Here is a 21,072-nt window from a genome sequence, read left to right as displayed (position 1 = left end):
TATTGAATCTCTAACTCTGTTGGCCTCCCGCAAGCCTACTCAAACCTTGTATATTGAGTCTGGGGGGTCGAGGCCAAAGACAGACCTAGCTCTTACAGAGGAAAGGGAGTGGATAGAGTATTAGATGCAGATGAGTGGGAAGTTAAGGAAAGAGTTCAAATGGTACCAGAAATTCCTCCATTGACTCTGTGGCCACAGCAAACCTCCATATTCTCATCATATCCCACAAATGTGGAGTGACAGACCACATGCCAGGAAAGGTGCTATTTAATGGAGGTACTCTGTCAAATTGGTTATGGCTTCTGTCCTTTATGAACTTTTACTGTCATCATACCTATGAAGTAATTTCCAGTTTTCAGAAAGCTCTGTTAGTGTGATGGGAAAATTTAGAGCTGAAAGGACATTAAGGAATTACTCCACTTTCTCTCTTGGCCTAGAGTAGTCTGTGCAGAAGAATAGAATATTTCAACCAGTGTTTTCTTGGTGACCTGAAAAAGTTAATCTCTTTCTCAATTCTTGATTTTGACCAAAAGCATCTTCTTCATTCGGCACATCATGCTTTATTTAAGGATCAAAACCTAATCACTAAGAGAGGTATAGAATGGTGTTTAGAGTTTTCTAAATGAACTTAACAGAAGAACTCTCTCCTGATGTTCTATAGAATCTCTGAGAAACGCTGTCTTCTGGTATTTAAATAGATGCTTATAGGATCCTTTGACAGTTTATTTCTTAATGGTTTTCAATTTCTATCCTAAGCTTTTTTTTTGATGTTTGCATGCACCTTCTATCAGTGTGTTATTTTTAGCCTTGCACATCTCATTTGCTGCTTGCATTTGAGAAAGGGATCATGCCTTTGAGTATAAAAAGTAGTGGCCTGCTAATATATATAAACCATTTACCATTTGAACTTGTTCTTCTGGCCACCAGCAAGCATTTGGTACCAGTACAGTAGTCTCTCAGTGGCATGAAAGTGTTAATATTTCTCTGAAGGATAAACAGCTTCTTGACTATAGAATCAGTGCTATTGTAATGGATTCCATACTTCTTCTCTCAGGCTGTTGATGTTATTGAAAATGGGACTTAAAGGTAGGATAAAAGCTGCTCTGTAGAATATATGTTCCTGGTGGGCAGGATCTGATGTAGAGATCCTGATGTAGAGCCCTTAGCAGGGCTCAGGATTTTTATAAAAATTATTAAGCAGTAAGCTTATAATAAAATAGGCTCCCAAGAATCCTGCTACAATTTTTATACCATTAAATGTTAAAATTAATATAAAAATAAAATGCTTGTAGGCCTTTAAGTACGTTTAAATGCAGGACTTCTGTTTGTGTTTTTTTCTCTAAATAGGATGTCCTGGGCTTTTGATAGATTGGGGGCTAAGTGGACTAAGCAGAGAGGTTGAGACCACGGATGGGGACTGGGGAGTTACTGCATTTTGCCTCCAGACCTTATTTAGCACAACCTATTTGTTTTGTGAATGCATAACCCTGAGACCAAAGGTCACATAAGTCATGATAGCAAAACTAACAGGGAAGCTGAGAGTCCAGATTTCCTCATTGGAGGGTTGGGTTCCTGTAATGTGCCATGTTCCGAAGCCATGTACTAACACATCTCTGGCTTTATTCACAGCCATTTGCCGGCATTCCTGTGGGGATGGATTTTGTTCTAGGCCAAATATGTGCACTTGCCCATCTGGTCAGATATCTCCTTCCTGTGGCTCCCGATCCAGTGAGTATAACATGTTATTATATATAATATTATTTTATGTGGTTATGCCCTATTTTCTCCTAAATTTGCTTTTGGCTTTTCTCTTGCCTGCTATATATATATATATTTTTTTTTTCTTTTTTTCACTAGAACATCTGCCTTCTCTGTTCAGCCCAGAATACTTGGACTGACTCTCCTCAATCTGGCCTCCCATTTTCCTTCTTCACTCTTTATAGGGAAATTACCTATGGGACATAGTTACTATGAATATGTAAAGATTATGACCTCCTTTGTAGGTATTGCCCTATTCATCTTTGTATCTCCAGTGTAAACGCCATATGCGATGCTCAGTGGAATGATTGTTTAATGAACATTTTTGGCTCAAGAAACGAGGCATTTTTCCTTGTACTGAAATCTGAGTCTGATTAAACACTTTTTAAAAACTGAAGACCCCTGCCTTTGCAAGAAAAAAATGTGAGAAGTCGTTATGGCAGTTTGGGAAGTGGTTTTTCATGAAACACAAGCCTATTTTCCCTCTCAGTTTTACCACTTCATTCTGTGATACCAAATATATACCCACAGTTCATTCTCCAGGGCCTTTGCTTGCTTGTTCTACTGTTTGTTTGTTTGGTTTTTTTTTTTTTTTTGTACTTTTCTTTTTGGGAGGGTGGGTGGTTATTCTTTAAATATGGTGTCCTCAACAATGAATTAGGGGAAATGCAGGGGCTGGGAAGAAGGTGAGTCATTATACATCGTTAAAACTGTTGAAGCTCATGCCTGTATAAACAGCTGCTCAACACCTTGACCATTACCAAAGTGAAAAGTGAAGTTCCTTTTCCATTTCCCATTTCCAGTGAGAAAATGAGTTCCCCTTGTAGTGTGTACCATTTCTGACAAGGTTTTCAAGAAAAGTACTGCAGAATGAATGCATTCTCTTTTGTCTGTTGTAGGTAGAAACTTCAGTGTAGTCAAGGTTGATTACCTGTTAAGGGTCCTGATATTTAGTCATAGCTCTCCTGAGCTGATTAACTGGATAGGGCAAGTAGTCCTAATAGACCCTTTTGGTGTCTGCTCACATACCTTGGCATTCATGGTAACTCTGCCTTAGAGCTCTGTAAGATTTTTCTGACAGAGAACGTGCCTGGTCTGCATCCAAGGCAAGCTGGAAGTGCCGGAGGACGGGTAACCCTAGAAACAACTACTAACTATTGACAGACAGAGCATGTTGGATACGTGCCCCAGCTTCCTTGCCTCTCAGTCTGTAGAATTATGGAGTGTGTTCGGAACTGTCTCTTGGAGTTTCCTAGTGGACCGAGCCCCAGCTGCCCACAGTGGTAAAAGGCTTGATCGTGGATTCATCATCTTGATCATCTTCCTTTCTCACCTCCTCACTCTCCTACCAGTGTTTCCTGAAGTTACTTCTAAAACAGACTACTTGCATTTCAATCACTGTCTCAGAATCTGCTTCTGGTGGAACCCAAATGCAGGCTACTGGTAAATACGGTCAGTTGTTGATGGAGATAGAAACTTCTCCATGGGCCGGGAGTCGTTTACTTATTGCGCTGAGAATAGCATATTCTTATTTCATCTCAGCTTCGTTTTCAATGGCATCTTCCAAGCAACAGCAGGTTTATCGTGCAAATCAAGGGCACCTGAGCTGGAGGAAATCAGAAAGGTAGAGAAGTCAGTGGGTGGCTCTTCTGGGAGCCTGTTGGACATCTCCGTCTCCATCAGGCTGCCACGGAGAGCTACCTAAGGAATGGGAAAGGAATCTCGATACCAAGTTGGGAACAGACCCCATCGCTCAGATTGGCCCTTGAGCCAACCCGCAACAGAGTGCTCCTCTGGAGCACTGGGTGATAAAACTGGGTATCCACCTGGGAAGGTCTTCAATACGATAGTGAGAGCTGCTGCTGATTTATCTGTCAAGTAAAAACTGTGAGATGTAAAGATAGGATGTTAACAAGTTGATCTGGTAGCTTTCAAGCTAACCTTGAGATGGCAGTATAGTGGTAGGTGCTGTGGGCCAGATTTAGGTTAGAGACTTATGTCAAAGACTTATGGGTGATGCTCTCTGAAGAGGTTTAGGTCCACCTATGGTACCTGGACCTTGGACCCGAGTAGCTTGTGGGTAAGAGTGGGATGAGGAGGGCTATCTGGTGTCATCAGGATCTTTGAGGCACTTGGAGCCTTTAAAATCATTGGCTTGGACTCCACCTGAATTAATATTGTCTAAACATCTTGCAAAATTAAAGATGGCAGAATATTTTAAATTCAGTGTAGTTGTGATAATCGGAATTTATTTCTTATCTTTTGAAGTATTATTCTAGGGAATAGCTGTGTTATCCTATAGAACTTTCTGGCCACGGTATGCTTGGCAATAAATATGGAGAGATCACTTTTGCTAACTTTCCTGCTAGTAAAAGGATAACACAGCAAAATATTTGCATTTACTACCAGTGGTTCTACCAAAAGGGGACAAATTTAGATCATTTCACCAATATTTCTTATGAGAACTTTTATACTTGTTATGTGATAGGGATCCAGAGGCCTGGAAAAGTTGTGGGGCCTCTGAGGCCTTACTTTTTTCATTTGACAATGAAAAGAATGAAAGGAAGGATGTTCTTTCAGGCTGTTTTCTACTTTTGTGTGTCCTGGGACTCTGAGAATAGGAAATGATCTCTTAGTGGCCTGAAGAAGAGATTGCATTTCCAGAAGGCCCAAACTGCCAGCCAGCAATTCCTTTGGGCACTAAGAAGACAAGGCTTCTCTTAAGCTATTGGAACTCTTGCCACTGGTCATGGGCATTGCACCAGGGCAAAAAAGATTGGCTAGCCAGAGTCAGAAAAATGGATTTTCTGAACTTTTTCTTTTTTTCTTTTCTTGAGAGAGAGAGAGAGCGAACGCGAGCAGGTGGGGAGGTGGGACAGCAGGAGAGGGAGAGAGAGAATCTTAAGCAGGTTCCACATGGAGCCCAACACGGGGCTCGATCTCACCACCTTGAGATCATGACCTGAGCTCAAATCGAAAGTGGGATACTTAACGGATTGAGCCACTCAGGGGCCACCCCAGGTTTTCTGAACTTTTATTTCAAACCTATTTGTACTTTTCTCAAATCTTTCTGTCTCTGAGGCTGACAGTGGACCCTAAGCAACCCTAATTCTCATAATTAGGTCATAGTAGACTGATTCATGAATTTACTCAAACTCTTCTTTAAATTATACATATAATATTAAATATATTATTATCTTCTTTAATAATATGTCTTATTATAAAACTTGTTCCCTAGGACGCCTGGGTGGCTCATTTGGTTAAAGCATCTGCCTTTGGCTTAGGTCATGATCCCAGGGTCCTGGGATTGTGTCCTGCACTGGTTTCCTTGATCAGCAGGGTGCCTTTGTCTCTCTCTGCCTGCCATTCCCCCTGCTTGTGCTTTATCTCTCTATCTCTCTCTGACAAATAAATAAAATCTTTAAAAAAAGAAGTTGTTCCCTGAATTTTATATTTAAGAATTTGTAGGTCAAATTCATACACATTCTGTTTTATTCTTTGTGCCTTTTCAAAGGATTTTAAAAACTAAACTCTTTTTTGTTTTATAGATTCATATTCAGTTGTAAGAAATAATATGGAGAGATCCTGGGTACCCTTCACCTGGTTTTCTCATGTTAACTTCCTGTGAAACTATAGCCCGATATCACTACCAGGATATTGACATTGATACAGTCAAGATACAGAAGAGGTCTCCCACTGCAAGGATGCCTGCTGTTGCCCTTTTATAGTTATTTACCTCCTGTTCCTATGCTCTCTTTAATCCTGGCAGCCACTACTCTGTTCTCCAGTTCTATAGTTTTGTCATTTCTAGAATGTTATATAAATGGAATCGCACGATAGGGAACCTTTTGGGATTGACTTTTTTCACTCAGCATAATTCCCTGGAGAGTCATCCATGTTATTTCATGTATCAACTGTTTGTTCCCTTTTATTACTGAGTAGTGTTACTTGCTTTGAATGTATCACAGTTTGTTTAGCTGTTCACCAGTTGAAGGACATCCAGGTTGTCTCCAGTTTTTTTTTTTTTTGTTTGTTTGTTTGTTTTGTTACTGGAGCTGTTCTGAACATTCATGGACAGGTTTTTGGGTTTTTAAAAAATATTTTTATTTATTTTGAAAGAGAGAGAACATGAGTAGGGGAAGGGACAGAGGGAGAGAATTTCAAGCAGACTCCATGCTGAGCATGGAGCCTGATGTGGGACTCGATCCCACAACCCTGAGATCATGACCTGAGCTGATAGATGCTTATTTGCAAATTGCTCCCCTTGTGCTTGCCAAGACAGTGGCAGGTCTATAGAATCATTCCCAACCTCATGCATCCCAAAGGAAATGTTTACCTTAGCCCTGCATCTCTCTCATTCCCACAGCATGCTCAAATTATTCTCTACTGGTTGATCATTTTATGGACTAATTTGTATTGGGCTATCCCCTAAAGGCAGTTTCTTCTACTCTTCCTGGTACCTGGCAAATGGAAGGCATTCATTAAGTATTTATCGAATGACTGAAAGATTGACTGAATCTGGAAAAAACCACAATATTTATTTGGGATCCTTGATAGGTACAGGTAAATGGCAGCATTTTCTGCTCCTTCCAGAATGTTGAAACCCTTTGAGGCTGTCTTCTCATTTTCAAGGGGAAGTCCTCATTGGGTCTTAGGGTTCTCTGAGTTCTCTGCCTGTAGCAGCTTGGACAGTGACACTTAGTTCCCTAGTGTTGTCAGTTTCTGGTAAACTCCTAACACAGACTGAGTTTAGGAATATATTCTGGCTTAAAGTATTTAGAGCATCTAACAAATTCACAGCATCCTTATGGATTTAAGTGGAGCTTTGGCTTTTTCTAGAGATAGAGAACTTGGTCTTGTAATCTTTGGACATCTGGGATGCTTGTTCAATTCAGTGTAAATTTAGAATAAGCATCAATGGCAGGACTCGATTAAAAAAAAACAATTTATGTACATATACTCTCTAAATTGTTCCTGCTGTAGTGAAGCTACACATCTAGTTCCTTTATTTCCCCACAGAAATCCTGAGTGATTGTTCTAAAGAAATATGTTTCTCCCCTGAGCATCTGAGACTCACAAAGAATGTGAAGTTTCTTTGGCAGACATGTTTGTGGCAAAACAGATGGTTAAGATCCAATTATTTTTTATTAAGCTTGATCCCCTAGCCCAAAGATTCATAGTTCATTGGTTTATTGGGATCAGCAGACTAACTATGCTGTACTGTTTCAAAAGTCTGACCAAGGAGTTTTATTTTTTAAGGGAGACAAAATATTTTATGGAAATATTTTAGACCTGGAAAAGGTTTACCTGAAAGACAGGATAGGAAAAATTATAAAAGGGAATCAGATTTTTATTATATTGCACTTAAATGTAAATTTATCATTTTTCCTAAAAGAATTCATTCTATTTTTCAATTTGAACAAATAATGTAAAGTCACTATTGGAACTACTGTTAGCTTTTTATCTCAAAGTAGCTAAATGGCTTTGTTGCTCATGTGGGAATGGAAATTAGCTCTTGGCATGAACCACTTTAATTGAAATCAGTTTGTGGGTTGAGTTCCTATGCTGCTTGACACATGACATCATTTCCTGTGCTTTTCCCAATCCTCACTGTTTTTCTAAGATAGGATGAACCTAAGTTTAACTTCAAATTTTAAAGCAACTATACACCTTTTCCTGACCTACTTAGAATATTATCCAAATTTTCACCAAGTCATTCCTTTTGTATATTTGTAGATAGTTTTTTAATTCAAAAGCATTTTGGCTGAGACATTTTAATAGAATCAAAGGAGCCTAAAATAACTGTTTTAATCAGTTTCCTGGGTTGCTTGACTTTTATAACAATGCTCCAACAAAGGATTTAGTTCTGCTTTTATACATGGGGAAATGAAGATAAAATATTTTTAATAGCAGCCTACTTAGGGCTGTATAATAACCTAGGGCATAATGGGCAATTTCTCAGTCTTAGTTTTTGAGGATAGCTTTTGATGTCATTATCTGGTGGTGTGAGCTAAGTAAGTGGATAAAATATTTTTAATAGCAACCTACTTAGGGCTGTATAATAACCTAGGGCATAATGGGCAATTTCTCAGTCTTAGTTTTTGAGGATAGCTTTTGATGTCATTATCTGGTGTTGTGAGCTAAGTAAGTGGAAATTATCTTAGTAAAGTTTTGTACCACACCTACAAGTAGGCAAGGTACTACTCTAGGTGCTTAGGGCGTATAATTAATAACCATGACGCTTTCCATTCTGAAGAGGCTTTTGAACAAATGGGTTGAAGACAGGAGAAATAACAAAAAAAATAAGTTTTAGGTTATATATATTTCAAAAGAGAAGCAAAAAGTACTCTGGAGTCAGAGAAAAGAGAGCTTGTATCTAGTGGGAGAAGGAAGAGGGAACAGAAATCAGAAAAGATCAAAGAAAAGAAGATATATTTGCAGTGGATCTTAGAGCTAGGTAGGGATTATTTGCTAACAGCTGTGTGTGTTGTATGTTGGGGATTCAGGGTAAAGGACAAAGAGGTTAAAGAAGAGATTCCACCAAGAAACGAGACCAATGTGTTCGGCATTTTGCATGGCACACAGGAGGTAGTGTTGAGTGAATGAATGAATGATCAGGGACTGAGCCATAGGACATACTAGAAGTCTGCAGAGCAGCCCTGAAAGGCCCGTGGCCATACTGAGAAAGGGTGGAAGTTCTTAGCCTACTAGAGACAGGGAGCCTCTGGTGGTGCTTCAATAAGTGTGTGACATGTTCCTGAGAAAGCGTATCCCTTTCAGCTTGACTCAGTTAACTCTTTGGTCCTCTGAGAGGGCATTGGAAATATTCACTTCTGCTATCTCTTCCCCATTGTCATGCTGAAATCTGTGTAGCTCCTTATGGAAATGGTCCTTTCTCTAGAGGTCCACAGCCACTCTTGATACAGCGCTGAGAGTCCTAACCAGGGCTACCAAAGAAGGTGGCTGCTGTGAGGCACCCTCTCTCTACTCGTAGCGGGTTCGGTCCCTATGCTCCAGGAAGGCTGAGCAGCTGATTGTTGTTCTTGCACACAAGACGAGGACGTCTCTTCTCCCTATGTAAAATTGTGGGACCTTTTTTCTGTAGGAATATTCTCCCATAGCTTGGAGAACAGGTCAGAGTAAGCCAACTTCCAGTGCCCAATCCTAGTCTCCTTGTGTGGGGTTGTGTCAACAAGGATTAATGACGAATTCAGTCAAGCCTCTGTCTTCTCCAAGTAAGGTAGTTACTGTTTCCAGAAGAGAAAGGGACAGCCTGGGATTCTGAACACTTCGTTTTAGCATCCTAAATTATTGAACTAGAGACAGCCTACACACTAGAGAAGGGAGAGCACGTGTCATACTGTCGTTCCCCTTCACAGGCATCTGTCACTCCAGTTTCTTCTAGCGTCCCGTCTCACGTCCAAGGCTGCCTGCCCTACATGGTCCTTCTGCCCTGGGTGAAGTCACATTTCTGTAGGTGACAGGGTGACAAAGAGTGGGTTTCAAACACTGCAGGTCTTATTTAGTTTAAGGTCACGGTTTAAACAGGCAGCTCTTTCCGAGCCCAGGTCGGCTGCCTCCATTATCAGGCAGCCTTTTATTAAACGCTCTTGTAGGCAGTTTTTTCTCCTTTTTGCTGTCTCCAAAATTTCTTTTAACAAAATTGCTTGGAATTTCTCCCTCAGACCGTTTTCCTGGCCACCTACGTTGGGACTCTAAATCTTGTAACAGGAAAACTATTGCCGTTGTAATCTTGTCTCATACGGTTGCTCAAGGCACTATTTTCTTGTTGGTATAAATTACAGAAATGACATTGAGTGGAAAGTCCTGCTAAATTAGGGAACTCATTTAGCACCATTAAAGTAAATAGCAAAGAAACAATTGCATTGTAATTGATTTTATACTCACATATTAAAATAACACATTAGTGTTGTCAGGTTCTGCACAAGTATGTGAATCTTGATAAACCATTTCATTTTCTCTCCAGATCACTACAAATCAATTCCTGTGGTGTGTTGCAATCTACCTACTTAAACTGCAAAAGTAAATCACTCTTTTTTTTTTTTTTCTTTTCAAGTCCAACACTGTAACATTCGCTGTATGAATGGAGGTAGCTGTAGTGATGATCACTGTCTGTGCCAGAAAGGATACATAGGGACTCACTGTGGACAACGTAAGTAAACCATACTTATAAGTATCTTACTACATGCTAGACTGTGTAGACGAATGTGTAGACAGTAGACAAAAAGAATACAGAACTCAGTGCTGATGGAGTCTCTTTGGTTATGCAGGATGTGGCATTTTTACAGAAGTCCAGTGAGTCTCATGGATGGTCAGACCACTGACCTAATGCACTTTGCACCAGATTTCTGACTGGAACCTTTGGAGGGCTGGTTTGACTCATTTTCTTCTCTTTATCTTCAGCCCCCCACTTACCTCATCCCCTTCAGAATTCTTGTTTGTTCCAGACGTATACCTTCCATTTGATTGCTGAATATGTCCACCTGGCTTTTGAAGAAGCATCTCGAAGTATTTCAAAACTCAACCTCATCTTTCTCCCCAAACATGTCCTTTTTCTTGATTAATGGTAGCTGCATCTCTCTAGTTTCCCAACCTAGATTCTGCTACTATAATACTTAAACCACATGGTGTTCGCTTTGGTGGTTCGTTCATGAGCACTGTTTATTGCAGGTCTACTCTCAGTCGGCCTCCGCAGAAGATGAAAATTCCTTTAAGAAAGCTCACTTTTTATTACACTAAGATGAATATATACACCCAGCAGAAAATTTAGAAGAGTGAAAACAATAAAAGAGAAAACAATAAAATTCTCCATAATCCTGTCATTACCTTCCAGTCTTTTAATGGATATTTGGTACATGAGATCTTATTGTATGCATAATTTTTCATGCTCCTTTTTTATGTAATATTTTATTAGAAGTATGTTATAGTATTAAACATTTTAAAATGTTTTAATGGTTGCAGAATATTCCATTATATGGATGTTTTATTATTTATTTAGTGAATCTTTAATGATGAGGGTTTATTCCTATTGTTTCCAGTCTTTGCCATTGTATATATATTTGCTCTGATGAATAATGTTATTAGAAATAAACCAAAATTTATATAATGCCCCCAAGACTGTCCATGCACTGCAGTGTGGTAAGAATAATGACTGAGTTTGGGGTAGCCCACAACAGTAGTGTGGAGAGAGGAGACACAGGACAACTTCTCCGATGCGGGAGACCCTTGAGCTGAATCCTGAAGGATGGGGTGGAGATCCCTTGTCAGATGATGGAAGGTGGGCTTCTCATGCTGCTGGCACAGCCTGGGTGGAAGCACAAGATCATGGCATAGGACAAGCCGTCAGACACAGCACGTGTTTTGGTGTTACTGAAGGAGGTGAGGGGAAGGGTGATAAGGTCAGAATGGAAGCCATGGACCAGGTTGTGAGTGCCTTTATGAATACCATGTTTGCATCCACAACAGAGCCAGGGAAGAGGAGTGGGTTAACAGCCAAGAGCATTCCTCTGTTGAATGATTTACTCTCCATTTACCATATGCGAAGTACATTTTTAAACTCTTCACATGCATTAACTCCTTGAATAAAACAGCAGTCTCCTGAGTTAGAGGTATCTTTTACCTCTAGCAGATGAGGAGGTGGAGCACAAGGACATCAGTGACTTGTCTAAAGTTATATGGGGAGGGACTGGCAGAGTTAGGTTTTGAACCCAAGCAGTCTGATTTCTTGGCATGTGCCTTTATTGCTACGAAATGCTGGCCTCAGGCACTTTACTTACAATGGTTTACAATGAGAAAGATTTCAGTGGCCACAAGTAATGCTGTAATTGCAGGGGGAAGAAACAGGAAGCAGGAAGACTAGTACAGGGGCTTTGGCTAGAGAGCTGGTGGGAGGGGGTGGAGTCAAAGGCATTTTTGGAAAAGGAATCATGAAGAGCTGCTGGACATCTTCCTGCTCCCTTTGGTGCTCCTTGAGGGAGTTTAGCCCCAATTCTACCACACGACAGGCATTTAGTTAACACTAGCAGAGTTAGAAAAACTTTCCTAGACCTTACTTTCCCAATCTGTACAATGGGATGGTTGGCTTAGGCCATCTCAAGATTTCTTTTCTGTTTAAAGTCTTCTCCTTCTCCCCTGACTGTAAATCAAGAGGCAAATCAAAACAATGAATACACATAAACCTCTCTAATTTGATGATGAGAAATGGGCTTTTACCATAGTTCTGGCTATAAGGGATTGTGTCAGTTCAAGTCCTCTGATCCTAAGCAGATGCCAAGACAGAACTGGATATACGCGAGATTTATTGTAGAAAATACCTGTAAGGAAGAAAGGGGGAAGAAGGCATAGTAGGAGGGGAGGGCCTTCAGACTACGATGTAGGTCTCACCCCCGTGCAAGGAGAGGGGGACTGTGTAGGTTGTATAGAAGGTGCCTCAGACCAGAATGAAGCCTTGGTCAGGCTGATGGTGAGCCCAGAGCAAAGATCTCCCATCGGGAGAGGTCCATGATGGGCAGAAATGCTCAGTCTCTGGGACCCCGCTAAGCTTAGTCATTGGATGGTAGCAGCCAATCAAGGACAGTTCTGTGTCGTTGGCGTGAACATGAAGCAGATCTGAAGGTGCAGCGGCTGGGGGCTGTCGGCCAGCTAAGCTCCTTACAGTAGGTTTTCTTGGAAGGAGATCTGAGCGGCTCAACTCCATGACTGCCATGAGGATACAGATAAAGTGTGCAGGAAATACATGAAGGAGGAATTAATTCATAAGGAGGAGCTATTAGGGAAGCCTCATGGTGGAATGAGATGGGAGCTGGACTTTGAAGTGTGGGCAGTATTGGCAAATTTGGCTCAGAAGAGTCCACCACCTGTGGATAAAAATGCCTAGAAAGAGGCCATGCGTGAAGGAATTGCAGGAAATTGTACAGAGAAGAGTTGTTCGGGGCATGAGCTCTCAGATCCTATTTTAATGCCTTTTCTGGCAAATATATTGTCCCTCCCTCAAGCATCGCTGGACTTATCTCATGAATAGACTGTTACAACAGTCAGTTGGGTCTTCATTACGGCACATAAATTTGGTCAGAATTAATGTTTAATTGTTTGCAGTTAATTGTGTGATTTAACATGCCGTATTTCTGTAACAGTGACAGAGGCCAGTGTTTTCCCTCATGGGAGTCCTCAAATCATAAGCAAAAGAGTCAGCTTGCTAAAATGCAGTTCTCCTCCACTGACATCTCCTATAAACCACCATTTTAGATACAGAACTAAAAGCATTGCTCAACTAGTTCCCAGAATGAAGCTGTCGGCATCAACATGGGTTTAAACTCACTTATTCCTGGCAGTTTAACCCGAGTTGACTGAGGAGCATATGCAGAGCTGGAACTGGAGCAGACCTGTGGAAAATGAACACCAGGATGTTATTTAGGTTTTTTATTGTTGTCCCTCAGGGGATGGTAAGTGTTACTTTATCAGCATCTGCTTTCAGGTAATGGCTCTCAGCTTCTCTCTCCTTCCCTTCCAGCTGTCTGTGAGAGCGGCTGTCTCAATGGAGGCAGGTGTGTGGCCCCGAATCGATGTGCCTGCACTTACGGCTTTACCGGACCCCAGTGTGAAAGAGGTAATTTTTTTAGTGGATTACTATAAGTATGTTATGGTGGCTAAAGCTATTCCTGACTTAAGCACGTGTTGGCTTTATAGAGCTCCTGCATGAATTTTGCTGAACTTTAAGGAAGTTTCTGATTTATCACTGGGAAGGTTCCTATGATGACAAGACAGTGGCCCTACATCTAGGCATGTTATTCTATAATTCTCGCCAGGGGCCTGCAGGACTCACTAGTGTGCCTAGGCATAAGCACCAGTGGGCAGGCATCAAGATAAAAAGGGGAGAATTTTCCAAAGGGGTAAGGATTGAGCTCTTTGTTGTTCTAGTAAATTAGAGAAGTGGCTCCAAATGAAACATCTGTATGGAAAGGAAAAAATTTAGAGTGAAGAAAAATACTCTTAAAGATCTGTGAGGACCTCCTGGGGGCCATAGTGGCATACAAACGTAGCATCCAAAATGCACTGGAAATGTCAGTTGCGGAGGAGCTGGGCTTTCACATACGTGGTTTATCCAGTACTCAAGGCAGCCCTCTGATGTACATATACTTATGGAAAGACCAAGTGTCGGGGAGGGCAAGGGATCTGCGTAAGTTCACACACCTAATAATAGGCTTTAATTGGAATGTAGGTTTTCTGCGTCTAAGTCTGATGCTCACTGCTGCTCCTAATTGAAAGAAATGTTCTACCTGATTTGCCTACGTATAAATGCAAATGTGATATTAAGATATATTTAGTGTGACATATTGTTGAGTTTTCCCTCTAACCCCCTGCACTTTGGCTTTAGTGATTGTCTTGTCTCTACATTCATAGTTGTTTCTCATCATTCTGAGTTTTATGGTGAAGGTGTGGGAGGTTTATTTCATACAAAACTGTACAAATAGTCATGAAAACACTCGTTAAAAATACTCATGAATCTTTTAAACTACAGTCATCACTTTTTATCCCAAGTTGTATAGAGGTTTTTTCTGTTCTGAGATGGAAAGCTAAGATTCAAGTAGCAGATGTTGAGTACATGTTATGTTACGAACCAAGAGCAGAGATTGGTATGGGAGAGATTATTTTCTGCTTGTATTTTTACAAGTTCATTTAAACTCGGTTATTTGCTGATAAAGCAATAATACCTATTTTAGTAGGTTGTAACTAGGTCATTAGTAATTGTAACAAGGGCCTAGAGTTACTAGGTCAATTACTATTATTACTGGATAAATTGTATTGTATCTTAATTCAGTACCACTACATGGTGTGACGAGGAATGCATCATGGGCTTTTAGCATCATTTTGGAGTCCCTCTTTAAAAGTGTTTCTCTTTATAACCTGAAGTATTTTTATTTATTTGGAGATAATATATCTCTAACAGTGTTCAGAATAGTAAAGCTACCTCTTTCAGTTAGCTGCTATCATTCTGTGGCCTTGTTATCACTCAGTGAAGATGGTGTGGGGTTTAAATTGTTGAGATTAAAATTGCTAGTGTGTAACTTGAACAGTGGTGTGTGAAAATCATTCCTCAGATGATCATCTTGGGCTTAATCTATTTTAGAAAAATCACAAACAGGAAGAAGTGATAGGGCATTTTACCTCTAAGAAAGTGCTTAATGATTTACTATAAAGAATATTAATGCCCACAGTTCAGGCATTGATGATAATACAGTCTAAAATAAAGGGGACGTGATATTTAACCATTCCACAGTTATTTTTTCAAATAGTCTTTTTTCAAAAGACTTCACCTTTGACCAAGATTAAGAAATGAAGGGAATGCATTGAGTTACTAAAATTCGAATCAAAACTGGCATATTATTCAGGGATTTCTCTATACTCGGAGTGTCTTTAACTCCTCCATTTCATTATTGCTATCCTGAAATTTGCACTAAGGCATACCTGTATTTCGGTCCCATAGATCTTTACAGTGGTGATTATCTAAATAAAATTAATCCCTAAATGGCAGATTTGCAGGCATGTGCCGTAGTGGAAGTTGGGTGGGAAACAGGCTCTCTTTCATTGTTACCCTTTGCGTGTTCTACCCGTGAATACCGTCCCAGACCTTCAGGGGGACAAGGGAAACACAAGTACAATTTCCCTCACCACATGGGAAAGAGGAGTCTTTTCGATTCCAGAATTGAATTTCCACTTATACAGTCTTCCTTGTTTTCTGCTGTTATGGAAGTCATCTGCTTACCTCTTTAAAGAACTAGAGGCACTATATCCCTTTATTCAAATGCATGCTCATGATTTCAAGAGTGATTAATAAAAAGGTAGGACCGAGTCAGGACAAATCTATCCTGAAGCACGGGGAAGTGTTCAGTGTGACTTCTGAAGGTGGATTAGTATATTGGTTAGTTGTTTATCACTTAAGTTGTTTAACTACCTAAGCTAGTAACATTATGTTTTAATCGGGGTATGGCTTTTTATTTTTAAAAAGAACTTCCAGGAAGTCTTTACTAATCCCCTTTCTCCCTTCCTGGAGGCTGAGCCAAGTGCTCCTTCTGCATTTTCCCTTAGCACACTCTCCAGGCCTGTTTTGATAGTGCTCACCACATTATGCTGAAACAGTGGGTTCCCATGCCTCTCTCCTTGACAAGGGTATAGCTCATCAACAATAACTATGGTTTCCTCAGCTTTTTAATTCCCACATGAAGTTCAATGCCTAATGCATAGTACATGGTCAGTAAATGTTGAACTGGACTTATTTTAAAGCACCAGAAAATCTGGAGATACGATTATCACATTGAACAAGTATCTCCTAGAAGTAATTGCTATTTACCTATTTGTGGATAGTCCTGGATACTTATCACCAGTTTCATTTTAAGCAGAATTTACAGTGTTGATGACTAATTGAATTTGGCCCCATCTTTTACAAGTATGATCTTTTAGGGCCACAAGACTGTCATTTTTCAGTTGGAAAGGATGTAGAAAGAAAGGTACATATTGACTAAAACCAGGTGGAAATAAGCAAATAAACAACTTCCTCTCATGGTGTAATATGCATGGAAAGGACCATTTCAAATGTCAGTTACTAGTACCTCTCAGGATAAGCAGCTTTGTCCCCGGCAGATATTGGAACTCTTTACATCTGTAATGACCTCAGAGAGCCAATGTAAGTATGGAATACCCTTTGGGGGTGACACTGGCAAGATTTGGATCACTTTGAGCCAGTAATTAAATCTTAATAACCCATGAACATAGTGTTTGGATTTGTGATGGAGACAAGCAGTGGATCCATGCTTGAATTGCAAATCAGAACATTCATTCAACAAATGCAATCAGAACATGAAACAAATTTGTCTCACTTGTAGCTTTTAGCCAGTAAAATAAATAATGTTTTTAAAAAATATCTAGGCTTTTCTGTATTATCAGTTATTTCTTTTTTATGAAACTAAGTATGGAATAAAATTGTCTCAATACAAATACATATATATAGTAGAAATATATACAAATATATATATTGTACAAATATACAAATATATATTTGCGCAAATATATACAAATAGTATATTTGTATACATATTTGTATATATTTGCACAAATATATATATATACAAACATGTATATTTGTATATATTTACACAAATATATATTTGTATATTTGTATATACATTTGCACATATTTATACAAATACATATATATCTTAGCTAGTTAGCCTTAGCAGGCAGGTGGCAGTGATACTGTTTCCTGTCTCTGTATACTAAAAGGAAAAAAGGAAAAGGAAAAGTAGAGACCTATGACTTGCTTGGCCTGGGGTGTTTACTTTTTGAAAACTGAATATGAATACCTTTAGTTATGTTTTCCAGTTTGTCACAGTCTTTACCACTCCCTATTGTGATGCATTCTGTTCACTTCATTCATTTTTAGTTTGCTTCCATTTAGGTTTGCTGCTTAGCCCCCATGGACACTTCAGTCTGCCACCTACTGTTACATTTACATAAAGTATAAATTGACATATATGGTTTTTTGGATAGCTTCTTTCCCCCACTCCCCTTTGCTTTTGTCTTCTCTCTGCTGGGGTCTTGAGTAACTTAGTAAAACTTACCTTGCCTACCCTCAGTGGTATAGTATGTTAGCATTTCTTTCTTTTTTTTATTAGGATTCCTTTTTTATTTTATTTATTTATTTTGGCAGAGAGAGAGAGAGAGCACAAGCAGGGGGAGGGGAGAGGGGGAGAGAGAGAAGCAGGTTCCCCACCAGGCAGGGAGCTCGATACGAGACTTGATCCCAGTGACAGGAATCCCACCAGGACCCCATGATCATGATCTGAACCGAAGGCACTCCCTAGGATTTCTTATTAGAATATGGAAATGAGATCAGTGCCTATTTTGGCAGTGACAACACAAACTAGTTGTGTATTGTTATAGTTATTGCCAACAAGAGTACACGGAATCGCATTTTCGCTTGCCATCTTGCCTCAGAATGTTGACTACTTAAAATCTTATTAAATGCTCTTATATTAAACACAGTGAATCATGTGAGGGGATAAGACTTCTCCAGGTAATGATAAAAGAAAGAATGAGGGGAATAGAGCTGAAGTGGGAGATGGGGAAGGGATAATGATGAATAGGCTTAGGGAAGAAGAGAACAGAAGGTACATACTGAGAAACCATGAGGAGAAGCAAGAGAACCAGGAAAGCACTGAGCCAAAGAAACTAAAAGCAAGGAGTTTAAGAAATAGCTTGACAATTGTTAGACTCTTCAAAGGGTCAAGAAAGAATGAGGATCAAGAGAGGCCCTTTGACGTAGCAACAGGTGACTTGTACTGGGTTCTTAGCATGTGCCAAACAGCATACTGAACACTTTACTTGGGCAATTTGTAACAAGCTTATAAGCAAAGTCCTATAACGAGTCCCACTTTACAGAGGAGTGAACAGAAGCAGAGAGAGGTCAAAGAGCTTGCCCAAGGTCAGACAGCTCACGAGAGGTGCAATCAAAAAACTGAAACCAGTTAGACTGGCTTAATAACCACTGTGCTATATTTGGGTCTCACAGGGAAGAGCTTGTTAGTAACAAGAAAAAATTTTTTCTGAGGAATCATAAGAAGAAATCTAGAACTATAAGTTTTAGCATGGAAGTGATAGATTTTTTTTAAAAAACCACTTTAAGAAATTCAGCTAGGAAAAAAAAAAAAGAAATTCAGCTAGGTAAATAGTTTCCCTCCTTTGTAGAGTTGAACTAAGTTGCTTTTAAATAATTTTAAAAGCCAAGGGAAAGGAGTCTTGAGTATTGCTTGGGTGTATCTAATGTGGGGACTTGGGCTATTTCTGTTTGCTTGATTTTGATATTTTAAACATAAAAACCCACTCTTGGAGAAAGGATGATCCCTGTCTGTTAGTAGCACATGTAAATTTACTCCAAAGCACTGACCCAACATTCTGAAATGTAAACACACAAAATGAATATTGTTGTTTGTGCAATTACCATGGAAAGACATACAGTTTACCTATGACATTACAATTCTTCAAATAATATTTGGAAACTCTTTTTTGGAATTCTCTTTACAGAGTCAGCAATACATTTGAATGAGTATGTGAACATTTGCCATCATTTCTGGGACGCGTTTGAATTTTTAGAAACAGTCAAAATAGGGACTATATTGGATAGTCAAACACTTAAGTTGCTTGGGTTCAAAAATTGGCTTAGTTTGTGAGACTCTTAAAGCACATGGAATTGGATTAACATTCTAATGTTAGATTTGGTATGAGCCAGAAGATGAACCCTTTTGGAAGCATAAATGCTAATAATGAAGTATTTTCTATTGTTACCCATCTGGAGATTTTCATCATGTACCATCTGAATGTAAGCGTGGACATGGATTCTTCCCTGTCCCAAATCATTTGTTCAGTGTTAAATTCCTACCCGAGTCTAAACCGTGAAGACAATGCTTGGATTTTTGCCAAATCAAGAAAGTCTGTTGGCTGTTCTGCTGGTTATTCGTTGATAAAATATAGGAGAAATCATTATTGAACTGATAGCTCTAAGAAGAATGAACAATGGAAGGCAAGGGAGTAGAATAAAAATGAAAATGTGGCAATAATTTATAGTCCACAGAAAAACGTGACCAGAGAAGGTGAACTAATCTTTGTTCATCATACTTGCCTCCTTCAGGGAATTCCAGTGCTAATGGAGCCAGAAAAGATGTTTAGGGTTTTGTTTGTTTGTTTGGGTTCTTTGTTTGTTCGTTTTGCACAACAGCGGAAATAGAACAGAAGGCAGATAGGTTGGCTGTAATTCCAATTCATTCTCTCATGTGCAGTGTCTCTGATGATACATAAATGATGGTTTTGCCTAGAGATCCTTTTTAATGATTTCATTGAACAATTTTCAAAAAAACAATCCTGAAAGCAATTAAGCCTTTATTTTGTAAAATCCAGGAAAGCAGCATCTGCGGTGTGTTTAGTGAATGGAAAGGGCTAACATGTAATGACCCCAATACTTAATAACCAGGTAGTCTATTTTGGATGAATTTGCCTTATAACAAGAAAGTAGAAGCATGACCTACTTTCAGAGGACTGCCTAGAATGCTTCATAGAATCAAGAGCTGATTTTCCGGTGCTTTTTTCCCTGGAGTTTTTCTGGATGGTGCTGATGAAATCTAGACTCCTTTTTCCCTTCTGTCTCTCTGGAAGTATGGTTAACACTGCATTTCTGATACTAATTTTACATATTAGGTGGCTGTTATTAACGTCCCCAGGATAAGTGTCACAAGCTAACTTCATTCTCAAAGCGCCTTTGGAATGCAAAGCTCTGTGAACTATGAATTTCTTTTTCCTAAAAAGTAACAGGCAATGAACTACTTTTATTGAACTATGTTGAGACACTTGTGAGCTTGCCTTTGGAGTTCAGTCTAATGGAAAGTAAATGCTCATGTGATAATAGCAGGGGCAAAATGCCCTAAATGTTACTATGCATCTGAAGTGGTATTGCAATATTTGGCAGTTCGTTGATCATCGAATAAACTTGATCTTCCTAGAACATTTCCATGAAATGCATCTGTTGAGCTAGACATTCAGGTTTGGTGGTTGAGTAACCATATGCACATCAGGAACTTAATCTACCATGCCTCGGAACGCTCCATTTGCCTGGTCTGAGCAAGCAGGACTTGTGGGAGGCCATCACAAAGCAGTTTAATTTTTGTCTCCACTTACTAGCCCTCTCAGCCCACTCAGTGGGCTAGTTTTCCCCAAGCCGGTGGATGGCATTTTCTGGTCCATTTCAGAATGTCTCCCCTGTGGGTCCTTTATGTGAGCGAAGATGTCCGTATTCTTATTGGTCGCTTACATTTCCTTCCTCAAGCCCTGGATGTCCAGTGGTGCCTCCTACTATTTGGGACCTCTTTGTCACTCCACCTCAGGTAGCCCTCTGGGTGCCTTGTCTTGTGAAGGGACCTAAGCCCACTCCACACCAGCTTTCTCTTGCTGTAGTGCACAATGACCTGCTGGAAAACATTCATGCATTGTTGTATGGGTTTTTTTTTGTTGTTGCTGTTTGGTTTTGTTTGTTTGTTTGTTTTTTGTTTTTTTGCCACAATACATTTTCAGAGTGCAAACCGACTTCAACACAATAGCAACCTCCCCCTTAAACCACATCAGGCATCTGGACAGCGAGTTTCCTGGCATTAGATGGCTCCCAATTCACAGTGTCCTCCAAACTGCAGTGGATACATATCATGCAGTCTGAGTAGTCTCCTGGTAGCCCCTCTCATGACTTGTCATCATAAC

At 39.8% G+C, this 21,072-nt stretch overlaps 1 protein-coding gene across 1 annotated transcript in view; it reads left to right on the top strand.

The window, feature by feature from the left end:
* FBN1 (fibrillin 1) overlaps positions 1-21,072 on the top strand; it is a gene marked incomplete at its 5' end in the record, with an annotated part of 228,567 nt that overhangs the window by 27,861 nt on the left and 179,634 nt on the right. Inside the window, 3 exons of the mRNA XM_080809914.1 lie at positions 1,630-1,728; positions 9,836-9,931; positions 13,289-13,384. Coding sequence (XP_080666040.1) covers positions 1,630-1,728; positions 9,836-9,931; positions 13,289-13,384 — 291 coding nt within the window. The remainder of the gene's footprint in view (positions 1-1,629; positions 1,729-9,835; positions 9,932-13,288; positions 13,385-21,072) is intronic.

Source organism: Martes martes, assembly GCF_963455335.1.
Source record: "Martes martes genome assembly, chromosome: 7".
NCBI lineage: Eukaryota > Metazoa > Chordata > Mammalia > Carnivora > Mustelidae > Martes > Martes martes.
Note: the sequence above shows the minus strand (reverse complement) of the source record. Positions and strands in the feature narration are given on the sequence as shown.